The sequence below is a fragment of the Berghia stephanieae genome, chromosome 10 (assembly GCF_034508935.2).
Source record: "Berghia stephanieae isolate SIO BIC M18660-M18661 chromosome 10, UCSD_Bste_1.3, whole genome shotgun sequence".
NCBI classification, from domain to species: domain Eukaryota; kingdom Metazoa; phylum Mollusca; class Gastropoda; order Nudibranchia; family Aeolidiidae; genus Berghia; species Berghia stephanieae.
In genome coordinates, this window is record NC_088369.1 from 40,352,018 (window position 1) to 40,377,227 (window position 25,210).

The 25,210-nt window shown below is 32.7% G+C and overlaps 1 protein-coding gene and 1 long non-coding RNA gene across 2 annotated transcripts in view; one reads left to right on the top strand and one right to left on the bottom strand.

The window, feature by feature from the left end:
• The window catches only part of LOC144981127 (salivary peroxidase/catechol oxidase-like), a 69,919-nt gene that overhangs the window by 9,074 nt on the left and 35,635 nt on the right, over positions 1-25,210 (bottom strand). The window contains exons 6-13 of the mRNA XM_078929276.1: positions 24,343-24,513; positions 18,889-18,955; positions 17,395-17,498; positions 15,370-15,474; positions 12,689-12,879; positions 10,068-10,202; positions 1,152-1,256; position 1 (exon numbers count right to left, since the gene is read on the bottom strand). The exon at position 1 is cut by the window's left edge and continues 142 nt beyond it. Of these exons, the coding sequence (XP_078785402.1) occupies position 1; positions 1,152-1,256; positions 10,068-10,202; positions 12,689-12,879; positions 15,370-15,474; positions 17,395-17,498; positions 18,889-18,955; positions 24,343-24,513 (879 nt within the window). The remainder of the gene's footprint in view (positions 2-1,151; positions 1,257-10,067; positions 10,203-12,688; positions 12,880-15,369; positions 15,475-17,394; positions 17,499-18,888; positions 18,956-24,342; positions 24,514-25,210) is intronic.
• Positions 2,020-25,087, top strand: LOC144981128 (uncharacterized). Its single transcript, XR_013647012.1, has 3 exons — positions 2,020-2,135; positions 18,140-18,195; positions 24,953-25,087. It is a non-coding gene; the product is annotated as an uncharacterized LOC144981128 (long non-coding RNA).

Genomic DNA, 25,210 nt, shown 5'->3' on the forward strand with positions numbered 1-25,210 from the left:
CCTAGTAAAATACATCATAAAAAAAATGTTATTTTTTCTTCAAAAATTTTAACTTGATATTGCGTAATATCCATTCATGACATACACATTATAGTATCTAGCTATAGTATTTATATATTATTGAGTTTTTATAAAGCGAAATATCTATTAATAGAATCCAAAATTAATTTATTTTAATTAAGGTTCACAATTATCAGTAAAGTACAAATCAAAGTTGATTGAGCTTTCATATAGCGTAAAATTTACTCATTTAATACTAATCTGAGTGAAATTTAAAAAAACAAAAAACTTGAAATTTATTTGCATAATATATATAGACTAATGAGATATAAATCTGTCTTTAATTATTAATTCATTTCTATGTTTATATATATATATATATATATATATATATATATATATATATATATATATATATAGAATGCAAATTTTCACTCACATTTTTTGTGGCCGAGACGATTCTGTGTTTTACACGTCTTCAGTCGGCATAATCCATTGTAATGTCCGTAGAAAAGTTCTTACTCCAAACTAAAGTTGTTTCGTTGTGTAGTGGTGATTAGTGTTGATGTGTATTGTGATGTGCTCTCATTGCTTATATTATGAGTGTGTGTGTGTGTGTGTGTGTGTGTAGGTGTGTTCTGTGTGGTGTGTACATGTGTGTGTGTTAGTGTTGTGGAATGTGGTTGCGTGGGGAGGCGGGGGGGGGGAGCGGGGGGGGGGAGATGGGGAGGAGGGGTATAATGGGGTCGGGAGGGGGGGGAGGGGGGGGGAGGGTTATTTGGCCTTTTGCGTTTTGAGCTTGAATTTGTTAGAGTGTCTGCACATTGTCATCGGTTCTGATCTTTTGATTAAGGTTATTACACAACTACAGAAACAATAGCACTAATCACCACTACACAACGAAACAACTTGAGTTTGGAGTAAGAACTTTTCTACGGACATTACAATGGATTATGCCGACTGAAGACGTGTAAAACACAGAAACGAATCGTCTCGGCCACAAAAAATGTGAGTGAAAATTTGCATTCTATATTAGCTCTAACCATCATTATCGAGCACTTTCGTACCTACGAGTACCCACCAACACTCATATATATATATATATATATATATATATATATATATATATATATATATATATTCTTTTTTACCTTTGGAATGAGAGTGTGACCAAATCGGAACACAGCAGTGGAGAAAGCAGTGAAAATACTGGGATTGAACTCTGGGTTGAAGCGTGTGTACTTGCCTCCGTGAGTCTGAAAATGGACGAAGCAATGGAAATAATATGTAAGATAAGGCTATGTGCGGCTATGTAGTCTTGTGGTTTGACGCTCACACTCGGATCGGAAGGTCCTGGGTTCGAGCCTCGTTCAGCGCATAGTTGAGTCCTTGGAAAAAATTATTTACTCACATTCACTCACCGTACTAAGATGTAAAATGAATACCTGGCCGTTAACAGCGTTGTTCCTGTCAGAAAAAATTAATATCGCCTAACAAGCGTCATGTCTCGTTCTGCATGTTACGTGTTGCTGTTGGTCGGGGCCCCTTTGTAAAGCGCTTTGAGTACGTTTAGTGGATATCGCGCTTTATAAAAAAGCCCAAAAAGCTAAAAAAAATTGCTATGAATTCATGTGTAAAACAGTATATTGATGTAATCCGTTTAACTCTCTCCTTATCAGCTATTTTCAGATTGTTTCCAGAAACCTCACACCAACCTTACGACTGTCACCACTGCTGTCAGGGAACGCTAGAGACATTGATCACATAATCAATCTTACACTGCCCTGTGACGAGATTGGCAGGAGGTTTCGAGGCTGTCCACAACTGCGGTGACGAATTTAAAGATTGGCTGGCTGGAGACTTCCAGTGTGGAGATGTAGCCATACGCTACTTCTACTACTACTACTACCCACCCAACACAAAAATATATATTTCTTACCCAGAAAAGCAACAAGTACATTGCATACGTATAATGTTGTTCAGCAAAGTGCGTTTTATGACTCAATTAAAACATGGAATTTTTGACACACCTTCACCTACAACGCAACAAAAATCTTTAAATTTTGTAAATTACAAGAGAAATCAGAATGAGAAAATGGCTCTGCATTGTAAAGACCGTGATTTTCCCATAGCTGGTAAGTAGAGGGTAAAGTAAAATACTAGTTGTGCGGCTATGTGGTCTAGTGGTATGACACTCGCTTTCGGATCGAAAGGTCCTGGGTTCGAGCCTCGCGCTCGGCGCATAGTTGAGTCCTTGGAAAAGGCTCTTTACTCACATTCTCTCACCGTGTAAGAGAGTAAGCCTATGCAAAAGGTTATCTAAGAAATTTGGTGCAAAACTGTCAATTATATATATCAGCAAATGGGTTTAGTGAGTACGTAGTGCAGGCATATCAGTTAAGCTTGGTCAGTGCATGACACGTGTGGGCAGTTTTATGTCCAAGCTATTTGAGACGCATGACACGTGTGCGCAGTTTTATGTCCAGGTTACTTGAGACCGTTTGTGTCAAAGTTACTGGACAGGTTATCATGTTGAGTACTATTTAATCAATCATTCTTAAATTGGTTTAGGGGTGTTGAAACAGGTGAAAGGGGCATTTATCAAAATAATGTTATATCATAAAAGGCGGGGTTTAACATCAATATGTAGGAATTGACGTTTCAGGTTTGATTATGATTTGGTCTTACTCTTAGGGGTTGGATTATAGACTGACAGGGAACTGTCAATAACTGCAAGGGGGCGTGGAAACAATGGAACTGTGGGTAAAATTTTGATAGGGATAAAAGAGGATGTTTCGAGGAAAACGGGAGATTCTGATTCTACCTTTTGATTCAGGATTCAACTTGACCATGAGTTGCACACTTTAAACCTTTTGTGCTCACCATCATTTATTTGCTTTTACGGACTTAGAAATATTCCACGTATATTGAAAATGGTTACTTAGGCAAAATTGACTTTACATGTGGACTGATTTTACGGATTTGGAATTTATGAAACTGATTGAATTATGACAATGCTATTTGATTTGGATTTGGAATTTATCATGATTTGGATTTTGAATTTATCACAAACAAATAAACTGTAAGAAATGAAACTTGGAATCTGGACTTTTATTTGAATGTTTTGATGTTGTGCATTCAATTATCATCATCGGCCCTTGAACTCTTTCGTCATTATTAACATCTACAACACAACGCAAAGGATAATACTACCATCTATGAAAAAACCACTATGCGATCATAAGCCATTACATATATGTGCAACTACCCCACTTTATGTATCTTATTTGGTGTCGTGACTCAGGATTCTTATATATGTTATTTGGAGCCGTGATACCAGGATGTAAAGATGTTATTTTTTTGAACCATGGATACACAAGAAATGTATATTGTTGCGGTGTTAACATCTATTGAAGTTTTTGTGAGACTCGGAATTTGAAGTGAAAAAAATTGTGAACAGAAAAGTATTATGTTTATTTGGAAAAGAAAATGAATATCAATTTTGAAGGTGAAGTAGTATAATTTTTTGTAATGAAATGTTGAAAAAAAATATTGAAATTATAGATGATTCCTAAAATTCTGATAAAAGACGGTATTTTAAAAAATTAAACGAAATAATATTGAAATTAAGAACCATAGATGGAACAAGAAAATATATAAAAAAACCAAAAGCAATATATTATAGAACGGCAAAATAATAATAATAATAATAATAATAATAATAATAATAATAATAATAATAATAATAATAATAATAATAATAATAATAATAATAATAATATCATATTGATGCTATCTATGTATTTTAGATATTTAAAAAGAGGAGAGGGAGAGATGAAGAAAAATTGCAGTATTTAAATGAATATTTTAGTGCGTTTTATTTTTCAAAATAAATGAAAATGCGTTTACTTACAATCAGACGCTTCGGAACAAATCTTCGAATATTATTTGGTACCGGTAATGGCAATGTTTTGTTTAGCTCAGTAACAAAGATGTGTCAATTTTTATTTCAATTTTTGTCTGTTACTGTTGGAATTACATGACAGTTGGTCATTCTTTCATGTTGTTACGTTTTATTTTCTGTCAAAATGACTCAAGAAGATGATGGCAATAACAACACGTCAATTAGAAGTTTTTATAATTGAAAAATGTCTTATGGTATTTATTGTTATATTACAACATCATTGATTATATTTTTCTCCCGTCAATAGGGATGAATTGGTAGGTTGATATTGACTCTTTGAGATTCATGGGTTCATGACAAAGAGCAAAGTTTTATATCTGTTTGTATTCTTGGTAATAAATGTGTGGTTAACGCAGCCAAGTAATCGACAACAGAGCTTATTTAGTTGTGTAATGAGACATGGCGTTATAATAGATTACATAAGATATTTTGATTTTATCACTGGAAATTAAGTTGAAATGATTTATGCGGAATATGAGTCAATCGTTGTTTTGTTTAGTTTTGTTTTGAAACGCGTTTCATCGTGATTTTTAAAGGAGACATATTCTCATAATAACGGAATAACGGACTTTTGGTTTAAAGTCGGAGAACAAATAAAATGACGGAGTATTAATTATTATGAAAGACTGATGTCTTGTAATGGGAGTTAAAATGTTATTACGGAAGAATAACAAAATATTGAAAATGCATTACCATGTCATGTGAGCTGATAATATTTGTGACACAAGTGGTTAACTTGTTAAGAATCAGCGAATTATAAGTAACCCATATGGTAAAATGCTGTATATGCATATTGGGTAAATAAGCGCAGGATGTAAGACGCGGTAATTAAAGTGCACACGGTTTAAATTACGAGACGCAGGAATGAGGCGTTCGGGAATATTTTATTTTGGGTTTGATTAAAGCGCACGGTTTAACATATGATATGACGCAGAAGGCGGTGAATTTCGATAAATACATGGCACGTTGTTAAAGCGCACAATTTATCAATACTATATTATTATGAGGCGCGAGATAACGTCGCAATGAGTTATATGAATATTTTTATAAGCCGAGGGCAAAGGCGCGAAACATTGAATTTTTATTGAGCAGAGTGTATATTGTTACTGCGAATATTTTGATTATCATCTTTTTCTCCTATCAATTTGCTGTTGTAATTGAATTCAATATTTACTGCGTGATTTGAATTTAACATTTATATCATAAAATTTGTAACTGAGTTGAAGAAGAAGTTATGTTCAATTGTCAAATCTTAAGTGTGTAATCATTCAGCAATAAATTGAAATGGTAGGAAGTGCTACGATAACACCAATAATAATGATAAAATAAACAAAATCATATTTCATTAAATTAGGGATTTTCTAAGGGGAATAATTCGAGTTAATCAAAGGTAGAAGTAGTGTTTACACTAAAACATTATACAGTCATCACGAAAGAGGACACTTGAAAACATCAGCCATAACGGGAACGCTGATGACAACGACAGAGGCAACTCAAACACAGCCACAACAGAGGTCTGGAAATGTCTTAATCCCTTTGGTCTATCCACGAATACCTTGAAATGGAGTAAGCATCTCGACAAAACACTACGTCATTGATACGTCCAGAATCAACACAATCTACAGACTACAAATACACAGCAACCTCAATTACATCGTACCTTTCAACGTATACAAACTGGACAGAATTCATAAAATAATATCCGTATCAACACAGATTTCTTCCATGAACCATTCAAAAATGATGTCCAATTGTGAACAATACTACATCCTTCGTATGCAGTGGTGAGCGTATTCAAATTTAAACTTATGTCAATATACAAGTGTGCAGCACCCATATCTACAACTTATAAACATTGAATATTATAATAAAGCCTGTCTTAGTATCATTGTAAAAGATAAAGGCTATATATGTATATAAGACAATGCAGGAAAAAGTATCGCAAAACGCCACATGAGCGATTTCCTTGGATTCATTATCGTATGATATTCAACAACCTGCGTTCAAATAACGAAAATATTGTTGACCTTATTCGACCCTACTACATACACTACTAGACTACGTTATTGTTACATCATCTACCTGGTGTGTGGACTCACATCACCCACCGGTACTCTGCAAGATTACATCATCTACCTGGTGTTTGGACTCACGTCACCCACCGGTACTCTACAGATTACATCATCTACCTGGTGTGTACTCACATGCCACCTCATCAAAACTCGATCAACAAACACAGACAATTACAACACACGACCTCTGTCAACTACTACACACGAACTCTTTGTCAACACATGGCTGAGTTCACAACTTTCTTTTGACTTGCTGGATAAGTCAAACTTCATTTAAATTCAAGATCTCGCACACAGTTAATCTTGAATTTTTACAATTTCATCTACAATGAGACTCAACGTTTACACAAGACAACCACAAATATCTACGAGGAGAATCGACCCAGATGCCGGAGATGAATGGATTACAGCGACGTCACAAGACCAAGAAACAACCCAACAGGTTAAGCATACGTTTGCTACCTGTAGAGTCTTTTTTCGTCCCAATTCAAAAGACTCGAACAAATACAACACACTAATTGCAAAAGTTGGTCACTTTAGTAACAGCCCACAATCACATACTATGTTAGATTTTACTTATTTAGTTATTTACACTGTACTAAATATGAATAAGTCGGACAGACTAATGACTGATTATTTACAAACACTAAATATGTGATGTGAACAAGCCGGACAGACTATTGTTTGATTATTTATTCAACGCTAAATATTTGAATGTGAAGACATTATTGTGATAATTCTAAGACATTTACAGAGGAAAAAGTTTTTAATTAATTAACAATAAATAAAGTGAATTTATGACACTTGGGCTATGCAGTGACCACAACACACACAACAATGCAACACGTAGACTTGATGCAAACACCTCAACTCTTATAGTTGATATATTTTTTTCATGACATGAAAACTCATTCTAAATGGAGACAATGACTTAATTAACAATTACTGACAATTTTTACAGGATGACCATTCTCAAAACGAACGGATTACTAAGAAATGTGACCTCTGATGGATGACCACAAAGAACAATTTGATTTCAATGTAGTTGTAAACTACACCGTCGTGACTTAAAAAGCTTAAAAACTGAAACATCAACAATGAACAATGAATGATAATAACTTCAACTTGAATTTTAAAAGGATGATAATGTTATTATTATGATTTATTTTTAAATATTTTTTTTTATTACTAATTGAAATATAATTCTTCGTATTTGAATCTAGATGTCTATGAAATATTATTTGTACCACATATTATAAGTTGGAATTAATGTAATAATGTTGTTTCAATGGAATCATACAATATAAGGGAATATACAAGGTATTGGTTTTGAGATGACAGTAAATGAGTAGACATACATGGAAGCTGAGATTATCACCCATGTCGTATAGAGTTGAATTTGAGATTGAATAAGATAACGTGAGTATATCACAAATGGAAATTGAACCATCCTTTTTCACGCAATAATATGTATGTGTGATGGGATATGACGAGAATTAAACACTTTTATTGCTATGAAGATGGAATTTAAGGTGAAAAGATACTTTTTCTTTGAATTTTTAAATAAATGATATCTTACTGTCGATGTTGTAATACTTTAAAAAAGTTTAATCGATAAATATAAATGTTTTAATCAATTTTGGTGTTGGTAAATCTAAATTTTAATCTCTTTTTGATAGATTTGATGTTGTAATTTGAAAGAAAAAAGAATCTATAATCGATATATATCTATTTAGATGTTGTAATCGAATTTGATGTTTGTGAATTTAATACTTTAAAACCTATAATCGATATATATCTATCTAGATGTTGTAATCAAAATTGATGTTTGTGAATTTAATACTTTAAAACCTATAATCGATATAAATGAATGTTGTAATCAACTTTGGTGTTTTTGAATTTAAAGTTTAAAGTTGTTAAATGTTTAACTGGTATAAGTATTTGTCATTTTAAAAAATATAGACTATTTCTTACATTTGTTTATTGCATTTTAGTTCGACATTAGATATATATTTAATCTCTTACTGTTATTTTTTTAATTGAAATTGTTTTAAGTCAATTTAAATTCTAAGAAAGGGGCGTATGTAAGAGAGTAAGCCTATGCAAAAGGTTATCTAAGAAATTTGGTGCAAAACTGTCAATTATATATATCAGCAAATGGGTTTAGTGAGTACGTAGTGCAGGCATATCAGTTAAGCTTGGTCAGTGCATGACACGTGTGGGCAGTTTTATGTCCAAGCTATTTGAGACGCATGACACGTGTGCGCAGTTTTATGTCCAGGTTACTTGAGACCGTTTGTGTCAAAGTTACTGGACAGGTTATCATGTTGAGTACTATTTAATCAATCATTCTTAAATTGGTTTAGGGGTGTTGAAACAGGTGAAAGGGGCATTTATCAAAATAATGTTATATCATAAAAGGCGGGGTTTAACATCAATATGTAGGAATTGACGTTTCAGGTTTGATTATGATTTGGTCTTACTCTTAGGGGTTGGATTATAGACTGACAGGGAACTGTCAATAACTGCAAGGGGGCGTGGAAACAATGGAACTGTGGGTAAAATTTTGATAGGGATAAAAGAGGATGTTTCGAGGAAAACGGGAGATTCTGATTCTACCTTTTGATTCAGGATTCAACTTGACCATGAGTTGCACACTTTAAACCTTTTGTGCTCACCATCATTTATTTGCTTTTACGGACTTAGAAATATTCCACGTATATTGAAAATGGTTACTTAGGCAAAATTGACTTTACATGTGGACTGATTTTACGGATTTGGAATTTATGAAACTGATTGAATTATGACAATGCTATTTGATTTGGATTTGGAATTTATCATGATTTGGATTTTGAATTTATCACAAACAAATAAACTGTAAGAAATGAAACTTGGAATCTGGACTTTTATTTGAATGTTTTGATGTTGTGCATTCAATTATCATCACCGGCCCTTGAACTCTTTCGTCATTATTAACATCTACAACACAACGCAAAGGATAATACTACCATCTATGAAAAACACCACTATGCGATCATAAGCCATTACATATGTGTGCAACTACCCCACAACCGTACTCAGGTGTAAAGTGAGTACCTGGCCGGTAACAGCGTTGTCTTTGACCGAAAAATTGTAATATCGCCTAACAGGCGTCATGTCCATGTCCTGTCCTACATGTTAAATGTTGCTGTTCACCAGGGACCCCCTGTAAAGCGTTTTGAGCACGTTTAGTGGATATTGCGCTATATAAAAAAGCTCAATTTAATTTAATTTAATTTTAGTTCTGCCCACCAGATCAATCGTCCTAACACACAAAACTATGTCTAACCTTTAACATTTATAGCAAACTATATCTAGCATGTTCTTTATCTCCTGTATTTTTGTCTCTGTTTTGTCTAGCACTGTTTCTCACATAGTTCATATCTTTGTCTTACTCCAGTACCATTTGGATTCAAAAGTATGATGTCACTTCCGTTCTTGGTGACGACGATTACAAACTCTCTTAATACGATTCAATAGTCTGATGTCACGCCGCCCGGCAACGGCGGCCATCTTGGTTCTAAACAAAGAAAATCATAACTTTCTATTTTTCATGCTGGCTAGAACTTTTCATATGCCTTAAGATCAGAATGTGTAAAAGTCAAAACATGATCAAATATATGTGTTTTTTTCCCCTCTGGATACGCTTTATGCTCGCCGGAGAAATATTTCATAAGGGCGTCCACCATTGTTCCGATTCTTTAGAGCCAGTGTTACTAAGTTACTATGCGTCATTAAGAAGGAAGTGACGTTTCGACTGTTGATGAGTATTCTAGAATGAAGAAGTGGATGACAAATATATATGATCAAATGTTAAAGGTGAAATACTTACATAGAGACCTGACTGAATGGCGGTCTCCCTGCCGAGATTGATAGGGATCCAATCGTTGTACATAATTTTCTTGGTGATGGCGATTACAAAAGCTCTTAATTCTAGTATGAAGAAGTGTGTGACGTAAATAAAATACCAAAGGTTAAAGGTGAATACTTACATAGAGACCTGACTGAATGGCGGTCTCCCTGCCGAGAATGATAGGCACCCAATCGTTGTACATAATCTTCTGGGTGATGGCGATGACGATGGATCTGGTTCTCTGGAAGATGGTCTCCTCGGGCATCCAGGGATTCTGAGAAATGGCACACATGATGAAAACATTAGACATTTAATTGGATTGTTTTTAAATTCGAATAAATGATTAAATAACATGAAAAAATATATCGAAGACTAAAAGCACAATGCTGAGACGATAAGCACATTTATTGTACTAAATGCCTCTCACAAAATCACAAAATAAAGCGGTAATAATATAAGAATGGATTTTAAAAATGGAGCTTTTAAAAAAAAAAAATTGAGTTTTCTTTATAGCGCAATATCCACTAAATGTGCTCAAAGAGCTTTACAAGGGGTCCCTGGCCAGCAGCAACATTTAACATTTTGGACGGGACATGACGCTTGTTAGGCGATGTTACATTTTTTTCGGACAGAGAAAACGCTGTTAACTGCCTGGTACGCATTTTACACCTGAGTACGGTGAGAGAATGTGAGTAATGAGCCTTTTCCAAGGACTCAGCTATACTCCGATCGAAGCTCGTGAAGCCCATGACCTTCCGATCCGAAAGCGAGTGTCATATCACATGACCACATAGCCGCACAATGGATTACTAGTTACACACTCCTAAAAGTAGCTTCCCAAAAGGAAGCGTATTGGGCCATATCTTATTCAAATTATTAATCACTGATCGTGTTGACCGAAATTTAAAAAAAATATTTTTCATGTTAATTTTTTTTTCACATAATACCAAAAGTAATTCTCTATAAAATTGAAGGAACTTTGAAACTAGACGTTATTGATAATATTCCATTTTCAAAATGATCTGAAGCTTGGGAGCTGAACTTTGATGTATTCAAATATTATATGAATTGGTTGAAATTAGCTTTGGGACAGAGTTGCTCACAATCACAGGCTCAGAAAAGAATTTTGGAGTCGTCGTTGAGCATGAACTAAAAATTTCAATGATCATATTTTTAATAGCATTAATAAAATTGAAATAATAATAGTAAATAATAATATATTATTATTATTATTATTATTATTATTATTATATATTATTATTATTATTATTATTATTATTTATTATATATTATTAATTATTATATTATTATTATTATTATTATTATTATTATTATTATTATTATTATTATTATTATTATTATTATTATTATTATATTATTCATTATTATTATTATTATATTATTATTTATTATTATTATTATTATTATTATTATTATTATTATTATTATTATTATTATTATTATTATTATTATTATTATTATTATACAGCTTATCCTTTACATGAGTATCTCAATGTTTTTTACTCTCAATAACCTGTTTTTCAGCCTTTACTATAATGCCTGTCTTTTCGATATGTCACCCAATCTATAAAAGCGAGTATAATATGATGTTTCGAGTCGACCAAAAATATAATTTACGAGACTTTATGCACATATTGGGAGAACAAAGGAAAGGTACTTAAAAGTTCCATTATTAGAAATTTATAATACAATGTGATGATGCCAGTCTTTGGCCACAAAAGAAAACAAATCGTGAGTTGTATTCAATAGTTCAACCAATGGGACCACTTGTTTACATGAGCACTACTAACAACTCACTAGGCGGTACAAAAACCAAATAATGACCTCGAAATGCCAGTCTTGTTGGGTTTCAGTGTCAGGCTTTAACCTAAAGATCGCTACGGCCTGACACTGACCAAAAAATGACGTCAGAAGACGAGTCTTTGGTCACAAAATTTAAAAAAAAAATTAAAAATTTAGTGACTTGTATTCAACTGTTCAAGCAATGGAATCACTTGTTTCTCTGAGCTCTTCTAACGACATCTCACTAGACGGTGAAAAAAACCTTAAAATATTACGTCAAACTATGTGTCTTAGAGGGTTCTAGTGCCAGGCTATATGTTACAGTAAATGACATAATCAGTCGGATGGTGAAAAGGTTTGCACTGAGATATTGCCAAGTTTAGTTAGAAGGTCAATTTTTATCAAAATGAGTTCTTGTCATAAATGATTAAATCAACCATTGTTGTACCTCTTCAGGAAATATCAAAACTTAATTGTACTTCTAAATAGTTTACAGCTAGTCAAGTTGAAAAAGTATAAAATTTGAGAAAAGTTGCTGGATACCATTCCCATACATCTCTGACCTAAACTTCATGAAAAATCACCCGATTTACTTCCAATAAAGATAAAAACGCTCTGGGGAGTATATTCTTTCAGAAAATGCAAGTCCAAAATGTTCACCTCGGACTGATTATCTCATGCACTGACACATATGTGACCCACCGTGTCAAAGCGATATTATGTCGGGATACACAGGGAAATTGAACTCATATCCACAAATATCAAACATGGGTTTACTTTCTCTACGTCATGGTGGAATATAAATACTATTTATTGCTTTGCAAAATCTTCTAAGGTCCGATTTCTCATCATTCTATCTCTAAATTTACATTTTTGGGTTATGAGTCATCCCGAAATAATACCGTTTTGAGACGGAGGGTCACATATTATGTTAACGATGGCTTCACACTGACTCACCAATTGTTTCAGGGTCTCTGCCCATACGTTGTGAAGTCTCATAAATAAGGTGTGTATGGCTGTAAGTCCGGCGTGTTCATTAACTCTTTCGTCCCCAGCTAAGTAACAGATGTCGTTGCGTCCCTCGCGCTTGATGCAGTCGTCTTTGTTGTTGTCGACAGGCTTACCGTTGTCCAGTTTAAACAAATGACCTGCGAGGGTGAGGGTTAGGGAAGGGGAATATGACAGACGTGAAGTAATAGGTAATAGTCTTCAACAGTCGTGACGTCACTTCCCTCGTAATGACGCATAGTAACTTTGCAACTGGTTCTTAACTATCGGAACAATGGCGGACGTCCTTATGAAATACTTCTCCAATGAGCATAAAAGTGTGTCCAGAAGAGAAAAACATTATAAATCTGATCATGTTTTGACTTTTATACATTCTGATCACATGACACGTGAAAAGTTCTAGCCAGCATTGAGAATACAAAGTACCGATTTTCTTTGTTTAGAACCAAGCTGCTCGTTTCTGGGCGACGTGATATCAGACTATTGTGACTCATAATTCCTAATATCGTATTATTTTGAGGTGGATAAAATTGATGGAAATTTGAATTAAATTAAATTAATTGAATTAAAATTCCCTTTATTCATCCCATAGGGAAAATTTGTCTCTAGGGTCTATTCCAAGGGAAGACTGGAATAACCCAGGTGTTAGCCGCAGTGCAGCGCCGCAAAATTGAGCTAAGGCGAGGTGACTTGCTCAAGGCCACACAGTGCAGCTGTGGCAGGTGATTGACTTCGGTACCTTTCGGGTACCAAGAAAAATCCGAAACGATGAGACACGCTTCCCCTTATAATTTGATGTCTACATTTTGATATTTCAAAATCTGTAAAGAAACCCCCCCCCCCAAAAAAAAAAAAAAAAAAAAAAACAAACCCAAAAAACTCAAATGTTTTAATTTTGTTCAGGTTGACAATAGGGCAAAAACGGGTGTCGTTACAATTCATATTTACGGTTCAAAAGTCATTGGAAGTGTGAGACCAAGTTCTCCGGACAATGTATAAATAATGAATAGGTTGCCTATTGAACGATTCGCCTCATGTTAAAGAATTGATCTTTTATGTAGCGTAATATCAACTAAAAGTGCTCAAAGCGCTTTGCAAAGGGTCCCTGACCAACACCAACACGTAAAATAAAGAACGGGACATGACGCCTGTTCGGCGATAATACAATTTTTTTCCGACAGAGACATCGCTATTACCGGCCAGGTACTCATTTTACAACTGAGTACGATGAGAGAATGTGAGTAAAGAGTATTTTCCAATACTCAACTATGCGCCTAGGGAGACTCGAACCCAGGACTTTCCTATTCGAAAGCGAGTGTCAAACCACAAGACCACATAACCTTATGTGCAACTGAAGCACCAAGAGGGTAGTTGAAAGATTGATATTTAATGATAAGGTGGCACAACTATTTTAGTAGCAGGATGTATCGGCAGATTCTTACCATTGCGGTGCGTATAGATAGTATGCGCTTGGCTAAGAAGCTCATAACATTGCCATCCGGAAGTATAACGGACCAACACACAAAACTGTGTGTATCCATGAACGATTATAGTCAGGTTAATACAGTTCAGTGAGCATTACTCATAAACGCGGATGGCAAAAAACAATAACAAAGACCTGATGACGTCATCTTCGAACTATCTATAAGAGCGAGGGTAGATGATCTTTATTGACGACCAGTATTTATTTAGACTTGAATATAAGACGCCACCGCTCTTGAACCTTCGCGGAAGTCCCAGGTTTGAGATAATTTTTTGCCAAGACGAGGCTCATTTAAAATGTTAGATATTTGAAGGACCAGTTTTCTGGCCAAATTTTTAAATACGTGTTTTTCCAGAGTACCGCAGTTAACTATTTGAGTGCTGAGGCTATAGTATACGCATTTCGTCACAAAATGGCTGAAACCTGATTAAGGCAGCATGAGAATGACAAACCAAGACTAAGCGACATTCGAATTCGGCGCAAAATTTCAATTAACTCACTCAATCCTAACACCGACTATATCCGTTGTTTACCCGGGTTGCTTTTACCCCATGCCTATTTATTACATTTTTCTGAGACAAATTATAGGCGTAGTATCAAATGTAATGTTTTCTTTGTTTTTTGTTTTTTTTTTTGTTTGTTTTGTTTTTGCATGTTAATGATAGTTGAATAAAACTATCTATGTACATGCTCATGTTTAATACATTATTTCCAATCTTGAAAAGTAGCAAAAATCTCTAGGATTGAGTGAGTTAAAACACTCCCCTAGGGCCAATTACATGTTCTGATGAAAGAAATGATACCATTGATTCAATTTATAGGACTTTTGTAGAAAGTAGGATTGGATTACATTATTATTTTGCCCTCAGGGGCGTAGCTATTTTGGTTGATTTGGTGCCTGGATTAAAGCATAAAAAAAAAACAAACGTAAAAAACTGAGAAATGGTCAAAACCGCCTCTTACATATTTGAGTAATTCTTTTCTTTAATTTTATTTTCTTTATTTTCTTTTTACAAATATCGTATATTGTAAGTCATTTTCTACTGATACTGGCACCACCTTATACTGTAAGCATGCCACGCCACTGTTTGCCTTTCAAGAGCTTGCGGACAAAGGCGCTGAAAGAATGGTTTATAGAGTACGGTACCTTGGCCATGATTAGTTCTAAGTTCCTCCAACATCTCGTCTTTACTTCCATACACCGTAGAAGCATCGATGAAAGACGTCACAGCATTCATGTGGTCTCTGGGAACTGGGAAAAAAAAAAGAAATAGACATAATATTTCTTGAATCAATGAATATTAATAGATTTAACAGCTTCAAAAAGGAAAAAAATTATATACCTAAACGGACAATTCGGGATAAAACCCTTTCTTCAACCAACATCAACAACAACAACAGCAAACATGTTTTAAGGTAATGTTTTTGTGTTTTAATTGATATGTTGTTGTTGTTGTTATTGCTGCTGAAAAGGATTTTTAGCCCTAAACTTTCTTTGGTATTTTGTTATTTTTAAAGCCGATTTATTCATTATTGCTTAATACTTTTAACAGCCCACAGCTTCTAGCAGCTTAATTTCGCTCAGATTCTTGAATCATTAAGTAGAAACCTCTTTTATTACTATGAATAACACATTAAATAAAAACCTATAGGGAATGAGATTAGCGGAAGAGTAGCGTCCCTTGATTGTACGTCACCTTACAGAGATAACGTCAAAATGGTTTTGCGCATGCGTCTCTGCTCTCTTTCGGTGAAGTGTCTCATGCCGCACAACCAACATGACGTTCTCCTTCTAATAACTTTTCCGCTCGTGACTTCCAATCAAGGGACGCTACTCTTCCGCTAATCTCATTCCCTATAATTAAAGGAAAGATTTTTAGCATTAATGGTCTATGTGGTTACAATGGCAGCAACAGTCAATTTGAGTTTGTTGTTTTCTTTTAAAAAATGACTGTTGCCTTATTCTAAAATGTATCTAATAGGAGTGTTTTAGTTAAATATTTAAATCAATTATATTTTTAGATTGCAAATTGCAACAATTCTAGTTATTAAATTATAAATATATCAACTGGAATCTGCTTTATAAAATCTTTAAACTTTACTATATCTATAAAAGAATTTAAAAATAATGAAATGCATCTGTATGTTTATAAGCAAAATGTCTACAATTTGACCATGTTTGATGTGCTTTGCAGGGCTTACTTTAATACAACAGAAGGTCATATGGAACTAATTTCCATTTCACTTAGTATACATGTAATTTTCTATAAACAATATTTCTTTTGAGCTTTTATATAGCGCAAAATCCACTTAACGTGCTCAAAGAGCTTTACAAAGGCTCGGTCCCTGGACAACAACACGTAACATTTAGAACGGAACATGAGGCCTGTTAGGCGATATTACATTCTTTTGGACAAAGATAACGCTATTAACAGCCAGGTACTCGTTTATACCTGAGTACAGTGAGAAAATGTGAGTAAAGAGCCTTCTCCAAGGACTCAACTATGCGCCGAGCGCAAGACTCGAACCCAGGACCTTCCGAACCGAAAGCGAGTGTCATACCACAAGACCACATAGCCCCAATATTGCAATGCCATAATTGTTTACTAGGTGCCCTGTCACACATGTGAGTACTGGGTTGACTCTCTCCTTACCAGCAATTTTCAGGATTTTCCCCAAACCTTCACACCCAACTAACACAAAATATATTTTTATAACTCAAATATAATAGCATGACAGTAAGTTCTTGCGATAAATATTTTCTTTAGCAAAATATGCTCTACAACGCACTGGTCATTTTCTTTAAATTCTATGATGTACAAGAGAAATTTAAATAAGAAAAATGTTGGTTGTATCGTAACGAATCGTAACTATAGCTCAATTTGCGGCGCTGCACTGTGGCTGACGGCTGGTTTATTCCAGTCTTCCCTTGGAATAGACCCTAGATACAAATTTCCCCTATGGGATGAATAAAGGGAATTTTTTTTTATAAAGTTGTTTTGTAGAGAAATTGTTTGAGTTTTTAAAAATCCATTTTTATGCTGAGTGAGATTGCCATTCTTGGGAAAAATACTGAAAATGATCGGTGAGAAGGGAGTAAACCACAAGACTACAGATCCGAACAAATAAGTCAAGTAAAGAAAACAAACAACAAAATACAAAAACAACTCACGTTTGATGTCTCCGAAATTGTCCATAATGGGCATAGACCTGAAGAATTCCATACATTGACCGATGAACTTATCATCTCCGTGGAATAAGATAGGGAAACATTCGCTGTAAAGTCAAATAATACGGGGTTTTTTGGGTTAATTTCCGTACGACGGAGTTATTTACAAAATCGGGAACATTTTAGGAAAAATTAGGAATTAATGAACATTTTGGGGAAACAGGTACTGGTGTGAGAGAAATATCAGAAAAGGTTTGTGTGTGAGACAATACCGGACAAGACAAAGCAAAAAGAAAATTACATAATGGAGCTTTTTTATATAGCGCAATATCCACTAAATGTGCTCAAAGCGCTTTACAAGTGGTCCCTGGTCAACATCAGCATTTAACATGTAGGACGGGACATGACGCCTGTTAGGTGATACTACATGTTTTCGGACAGAGACAACGCTGTTAACGGCCAGGTACTCATTTTACACCTGAGTACGGTGATAGAATGTGAGTAAAGAGCCTTTTCCAAGGACTCAACTATGCGCCGAGCGCGAGGCTCGAACCCAGGACCTTCCGATCCGAAAGCGAGTGTTATACGACAAGACCACATAGCCGCACAATATAATAATATTGGTTCCAGCGTTACTAAGCATTAACCAATCAGAATATTCAGAATATTCCCTGCCATTTAAGCCTTGACTTTTTATTTCTTGGCATTGAAAAGGTCTGTCAAACATTCTTCAATTTTCATTACACAGAAAAACTGTTCAAAACTGTACAGGTCAAGCAGTTGAATAGGTCAGGCCCATAGTTTGTGAGTATTTATCATAATGACTGATGAAGGAATTGCATGAAAAAAATGGTGTCAAAAAAGTCATTCTGTTATCCAAATAAGCTGATATTTTGGATAGTTTTCTTTCTTGCCACTTTATTTCTTTGTATAAATTAAATGTAATTTTCTGGCCATAGCTAGGCGATAGTTTTACAAAGGTTACAAAGGTTACGAATGTTACGGTCAGGCTGTGTATGTGGACATGTTTATTTACTGCATAATAATCTCTTTCACGTTGGACCGTGTTGGGCTATGAGTTCACGAAGGCTATTTATTGTTAGATATCAGTGTAAATGTTGCTGCTCGAAGCTCGAAGAAATAAATAGTAACGCGAAGTTGAATGTAAGCTTCAATTTAATTACAAAAACAGATCAATGAACGTTTCGGGTTTCCCCTTTATCAACAAACCAGGATGAATGAAACACCACAGATGAATGAGATGATGTGGTAGTGGCGTAGTTAAGATGAATAAACATTCATCTATTCATTTATTCCTCTTAACTACGCCACTACCACATCATCTCATTCATCTGTGGTGTTTCATTCATCCTGTTTTGTTGATAAAGGGGAAACCCGAAACGTTCATTTGATCTGTTTTTTGTAATTGAATTGAAGCTTACATTCAACTTCACGTTATTATTTATTTGTTAGATATCATAACACTCTTCTACTTACGGGTCTGTCACGGTGACGGGGATGGTTTTATTGGGTCCACAGCACGTGACCATATCTCTTGTATCCTCTGCAGAGAGACACAGGAAAAATAAATGGGGAAACAATCGATCAGCAGTAAAAAAAGATGCAATCTTAGAAATTGTATCTAAAATTAAAGCATGATTTGAGAGTAATAACAAACAAAGAAATTGTATCTAAAATTAAAGCATGATTTGAGAGTAATAACAAACAAAGAAATTGTATCTAAAATTAAAGCATGATTTGAGAGTAATAACAAACAAAGAAATTGTATCTAAAATTAAAGCATGATTTGAGAGTAATAACAAACAAAGAAATTGTATCTAAAATTAAAGCATGATTTGAGAGTAATAACAAACAAAGAAATTGTATCTAAAATTAAAGCATGATTTGAGAGTAATAACAAACAAAGAAATTGTATCTAAAATTAAAGCATGATTTGAGAGTAATAACAAACAAAGAAATTGTATCTAAAATTAAAGCATGATTTGAGAGTAATAACAAACAAAGAAATTGTATCTAAAATTAAAGCATGATTTGAGAGTAATAACAAACAAAGAAATTGTATCTAAAATTAAAGCATGATTTGAGATTAATAACAAACAAAGAAATTGTATCTAAAATTAAAGCATGATTTGAGAGTAATAACAAACAAAGAAATTGTATCTAAAATTAAGCATGATTTGAGAGTAATAACAAACAAAGAAATTGTATCTAAAATTAAAGCATGATTTGAGAGTAATAACAAACAAAGAAATTGTATCAAAATAAAGCATATTTGAGTAATAACAAACAAAATTGTATCTAAAATTAAAGCAGATTGAGAGTAATAACAAACAAAGAAATTGTATCTAAAATTAAAGCATGATTGAGAGTAATAACAAACAAGAAATTGTATCTAAAATTAAACATATTTGAGAGTAATAACAACAAGAAATGTATCTAAAATTAAAGCTGATTTGAGTTAATAAACAAAACAAAAGCAAAGAAATAGATTGTATCAAATAAGCATGATTTGAGAGTAATAACAAACAAAGAAATTGATCTAAAATTAAAGCATGATTTGAGATAATAACAAAAAGAAATTGTATCTAAAATAAGCTGATTGAGAGTAATAACAAACAAAGAAATTGTATCTAATTAAAGCATGATTTGAAGTAATAACAACAAAGAATTGTATCTAAAATTAAAGCATATTGAGAGTAATAACAACAAAGAATGTATCTAAATTAAAGCATGATTTGGAGTATAACAAACAAGAAATTGATCTAAAATTAAAGCATGATTTGAGAGTATAACAAACAAAGAAATTGTATCTAAATAAAGCATGATTTGAGATAATAACAAACAAAGAAATTGTTCTAAAATTAAGCAGATTGAGAGTAATACAAACAAAGAATGTATCTAAATTAAGCATGATTTAGAGAGTAATAACAAACAAAAAATTGTATCTAAAATTAAAGCATATTTGAGAGTAATAAAAACAAAGAAATGTATCTAAATTAAAGCATGATTGAGATAAAACAAACAAGAAATGTACTAAAATAAAGCATGATTTGAGATTAATAACAAACAAAAAATTGTATCTAAAATTAAGCATGATTTGAGAGTAATAACAAACAAGAAATTGTATCTAAAATAAAGCAGATTTGAGAGTAATAACAAACAAAGAAATTGTATCTAAAATTAAAGCAGATTGAGATAATAACAACAAAGAAATTGTATCTAAAATTAAAGCATGATTTGAGATAAACAAACAAAGAAATTGTACTAAAATAAAGCATGATTGAGAGTAAAACAAACAAAGAAATTGTACTAAAATTAAGCAATTTGATAAAAACAAAATGTACTAAATAAAGCGATTGAGATAATAACAAACAAAGAAATTGTATCTAAAATTAAGCATGATTGAGAGTAATAACAAACAAAGAAATTGTATCTAAAATTAAGCATGATTTGAGATAATAACAAACAAAGAAATTGTATCTAAAATTAAAGCATGATTTGAGATAATAACAAACAAAAAATTGATCTAAATTAAAGCTGATTTGAGAGTAATAACAAACAAAGAAATTGTATCAAATAAGAATTGAATATAACAAAAAGAAATGTTCTAAATTGTGATTGGATAATACAAACAAAGAATTGTATCTAAAATTAAAGCATGATTTGAGATAATAACAAACAAAGAAATTGTCAAAATAAAGCATGATTTGAGAGTAATAACAACAAAGAAATTGTATCTAAAATTAAAGCATGATTTGAGAGTAATAACAAACAAAGAAATTGTATCTAAAATTAAAGCATGATTTGAGAGTAATAACAACAAAGAAATTGTATCTAAAATTAAAGCATGATTTGAGTAATAACAAACAAAGAAATTGTATCTAAAATTAAAGCATGATTTGAGATAATAACAAACAAAGAAATTGTATCTAAAATTAAAGCATGATTTGAGAGTAATAACAAACAAAAATTGTATCTAAAATTAAAGCATGATTTGAGAGTAATAACAAACAAAGAAATTGTATCTAAAATTAAAGCATGATTTGAGAGTAATAACAAACAAAGAAATTGTATCTAAAATTAAAGCATGATTTGAGATAATAACAAACAAAGAAATTGTATCTAAAATTAAAGCATGATTTGAGAGTAATAACAAACAAAGAAATTGTATCTAAAATTAAAGCATGATTTGAGAGTAATAACAAACAAAGAAATTGTATCTAAAATTAAAGCATGATTTGAGAGTTAATATAAAAACAAAACAAAGAAATTGTATCTAAAATTAAAGCATGATTTGAGAGTAATAACAAACAAAGAAATTGTATCTAAAATTAAAGCATGATTTGAGAGTAATAACAAACAAAGAAATTGTATCTAAAAATTAAAGCATGATTTGAGAGTATAACAAACAAAGAAATTGTATCTAAAATTAAAGCATGATTGAGAGTAATAACAAACAAAGAAATTGTATCTAAAATTAAAGCATGATTTGAGAGTAATAACAAACAAAGAAATTGTATCTAAAATTAAAGCATGATTTGAGAGTAATAACAAACAAAGAAATTGTATCTAAAATTAAAGCATGATTTGAGAGTAATAACAAGACAAAGAAATTGTATCTAAATTAAAGCATGATTTGAGAGTAAAACACAAAGAATTGTATCTAAAATTAAGCATGATTTGAGATAATATAAAAGAATGTTCTAAAATTAAAGCTGATTTGAGAGTAATACAACAGAAATTGTATCTAAAATTAGCATGATTTGGAGTATAACCAAAAATGTATCTAAATTAAGCATGATTTGATATAACAACAAAGAATGTATCTAAAATTAAAGCATGATTGAAGTAATAAAAACAAAGTAAATTGTATCTAAAATTAAAGCATGATTAGAGAGTAATAACCAAACAAAGAAATGTATCTAAAATTAAAGCATGATTGAGATTAATAACAACAAAGAAATGTATCTAAATAAAGCATGATTTGAGATATAACAAACACGAATGTACTAAATTAAAGCTGTTTGAGAGAAACAAGATTACTAATAATTAAAGCAGATTTTGGGTTGCTGGACTTGTATTAAATTAAAGCATATTGTGAGGTATTTAACAAACAAGAAATTTATCTAATTAAGCAGATGAGTAAAACATAGATGATCTAAAATAAAAATTAAACAAATAGAAATTGTATCTAAATTAAAGGCTGATTGAGAGTAATAACACAAGAAATTGTATCTAAATTAAAGCATGATTGAGAGTAATAACAACAAAGAAATTGTATCAAATTAAAGCATGATTGAGAGTATACACAAAATGTATCTAAAATTAAGCATTTTAGTAATAACAAAAATTTATCTAAATTAAAGCATGATTGGATATACACAAAGTATACATGTTAACAAAATAAAATGATGATTGAGGTATCAACAGATATTGATCTAAGATTAACATGATTTGAGAGTATACAACAAAGAGTATCATACAGCTTAATGGAACAACAACATTGATTATGAGAGAGAATAAACAAGAAATTGTATCTAAAAATAGAAATAATGATTTTGAGAGTAAATACCAAAGCAAGAAATTGTATCTAAAATAAAGCATGAATTGAAGTAATACAAAAGAAATTTCTTCTAAAATTAATGAGCATGATTTGAGAAAGTAACTACAAAAAATTTATCAACAACTTAAATTATTTGAGAGTAATTATACAAACAAAGAAATGTATCTAAAATTAAAGCATGATTTGAGAGTAATAACAAACAAAGAAATTGTATCTAAAATTAAAGCATGATTTGAGAGTAATAACAAACAAAGAAATTGTATCTAAAATTAAAGCATGATTTGAGAGTAATAACAGACAAAGAAATTGTATCTAAAATTAAAGCATGATTTGAGAGTAATAACAGACAAAGAAATTGTATCTAAAATTAAAGCATGATTTGAGAGTAATAACAGACAAAGAAATTGTATCTAAAATTAAAGCATGATTTGAGAGTAATAAAACAGAAAGAAATTGTATCTAAAATTAAGCATGATTTGAGAGTAATAAAGACAAAGAAATTGTATCTAAAATTAAAGCATGATTTGAGAGTAATAACAACAAAGAAATTGTATCTAAAATTAAAGCATGATTTGAGAGTAATAACAGACAAAGAAATTGTATCTAAAATTAAAGCATGATTTGAGTAATAACAAACAAAGAAATGTATCTAAAATTAAAGCATGATTTGAGAGTAATACAAACAAAGAAATTGTATCTAAAATTAAAGCATGATTTGAGAGTAATAACAAACAAAGAAATTGTATCTAAAATTAAAGCATGATTTGAGAGTAATAACAAACAAAGAAATTGTATCTAAAATTAAAGCATGATTTGAGAGTAATAACAGACAAAGAACACTTGAAGGTGACTATGAAACAGCCCTTAGGGGGGAGAAAGACTTTCGAAGCTGGGTTGACGAAATAGATTTGAAGGTACGCTACATTAAATCGAGGCGTGTTCGCGTGGACATTGTTAATTTGGACCTGCTGAGTTCAAATATGTATTTAGTTTTAAGGTCGGAGTGATATTTTTGATATTGATGGGCTAAACGGTTTACCGTCAATGGTTTACCGGCCGGTAGGTAGAACGTTAGGTGTGTAGGGGGCATTTTAAACCATTAATTACCAAATGCTGTAGTCCATATGATTCAAGGCAGGCTACATTGGAGATTATTCATCTTTGGAAATAAATCGAATAAGATTTCTGCTCGTAATGTAAATTATACAACTCTGTTAGAAGACAAATAACTTCTTCCAGGTTTTGTTGCTTGGCACTTGCTTTTCAACTAGTGGCGGCGTCTTCTTATCAGTTAACGAGTTATAAAATTTCCTCTAATTTAGAAAAGTAGAACGTTAGGTGTGTAGGGGGCATTAGAGTACACTCACCAATAGAAAGGGGAGTGGATACCATGTCGTGGTCCATAATCTGTCCCCATTGCATCAACATGATGGTGAAGTCTGAGGCACGAGGCTGATCAGTGTGCACGTGACGACTCACCACTCGAGGGCTGGGCAAGAGGCGACCACTCACGCTGTACATGCGGGGAACAGACACACCTATTGAAGAGAAGAAGAAAAAAGACAAAGAAAAGAAATATAAATGGCATGCGTTTAGGTAAAATACTCACAACATCCGCCAGCCGGATATAACGTACCAACGTGTTTGAAAACAAAAACTATGAACTTAATTATGTCAATTTTCCTTTCCTTCTAATGATGCGATGATTTAGGCAAAGTACTCACAAACAAACTCCAACAACTTACAATTTTTAAATACGAAAATAACACATTATTACAAATTGAAACACTGAAAAAAGTTTAATAAAAACTTATCATTGACTGGCTGATTGTCTTGATGACTAGTTTCTATTTTAAGAAAATTGACATCTTGAGACTGAAATATGCTAAAGAAGTGGAGCGACCACAGGATGGCGAAGTTCCCCAACTCTATCCTATATATACGAGCATCATATTTCCATTATTCTTTCTTCATTAGAACTATCTCGGAGTGGAATGGGCTGGATGAACTGGTCACCATGGCACCACACCAAAACGATTTCAAGGCCCGACTGACATGGGCCCGCGCCCAATGAGGACGCCGCTGAAATACAACCAGACCATTGGTTTCTTCAGAGCCAACCATACAGATACAGATACAGATTATCTATTTATCTTACTGTGTAAATTATAACACGGCTGTACAAAAATGTTCTTTTTGGGGATGTAATAAAGTACTATTACTAAGATTAAAAAG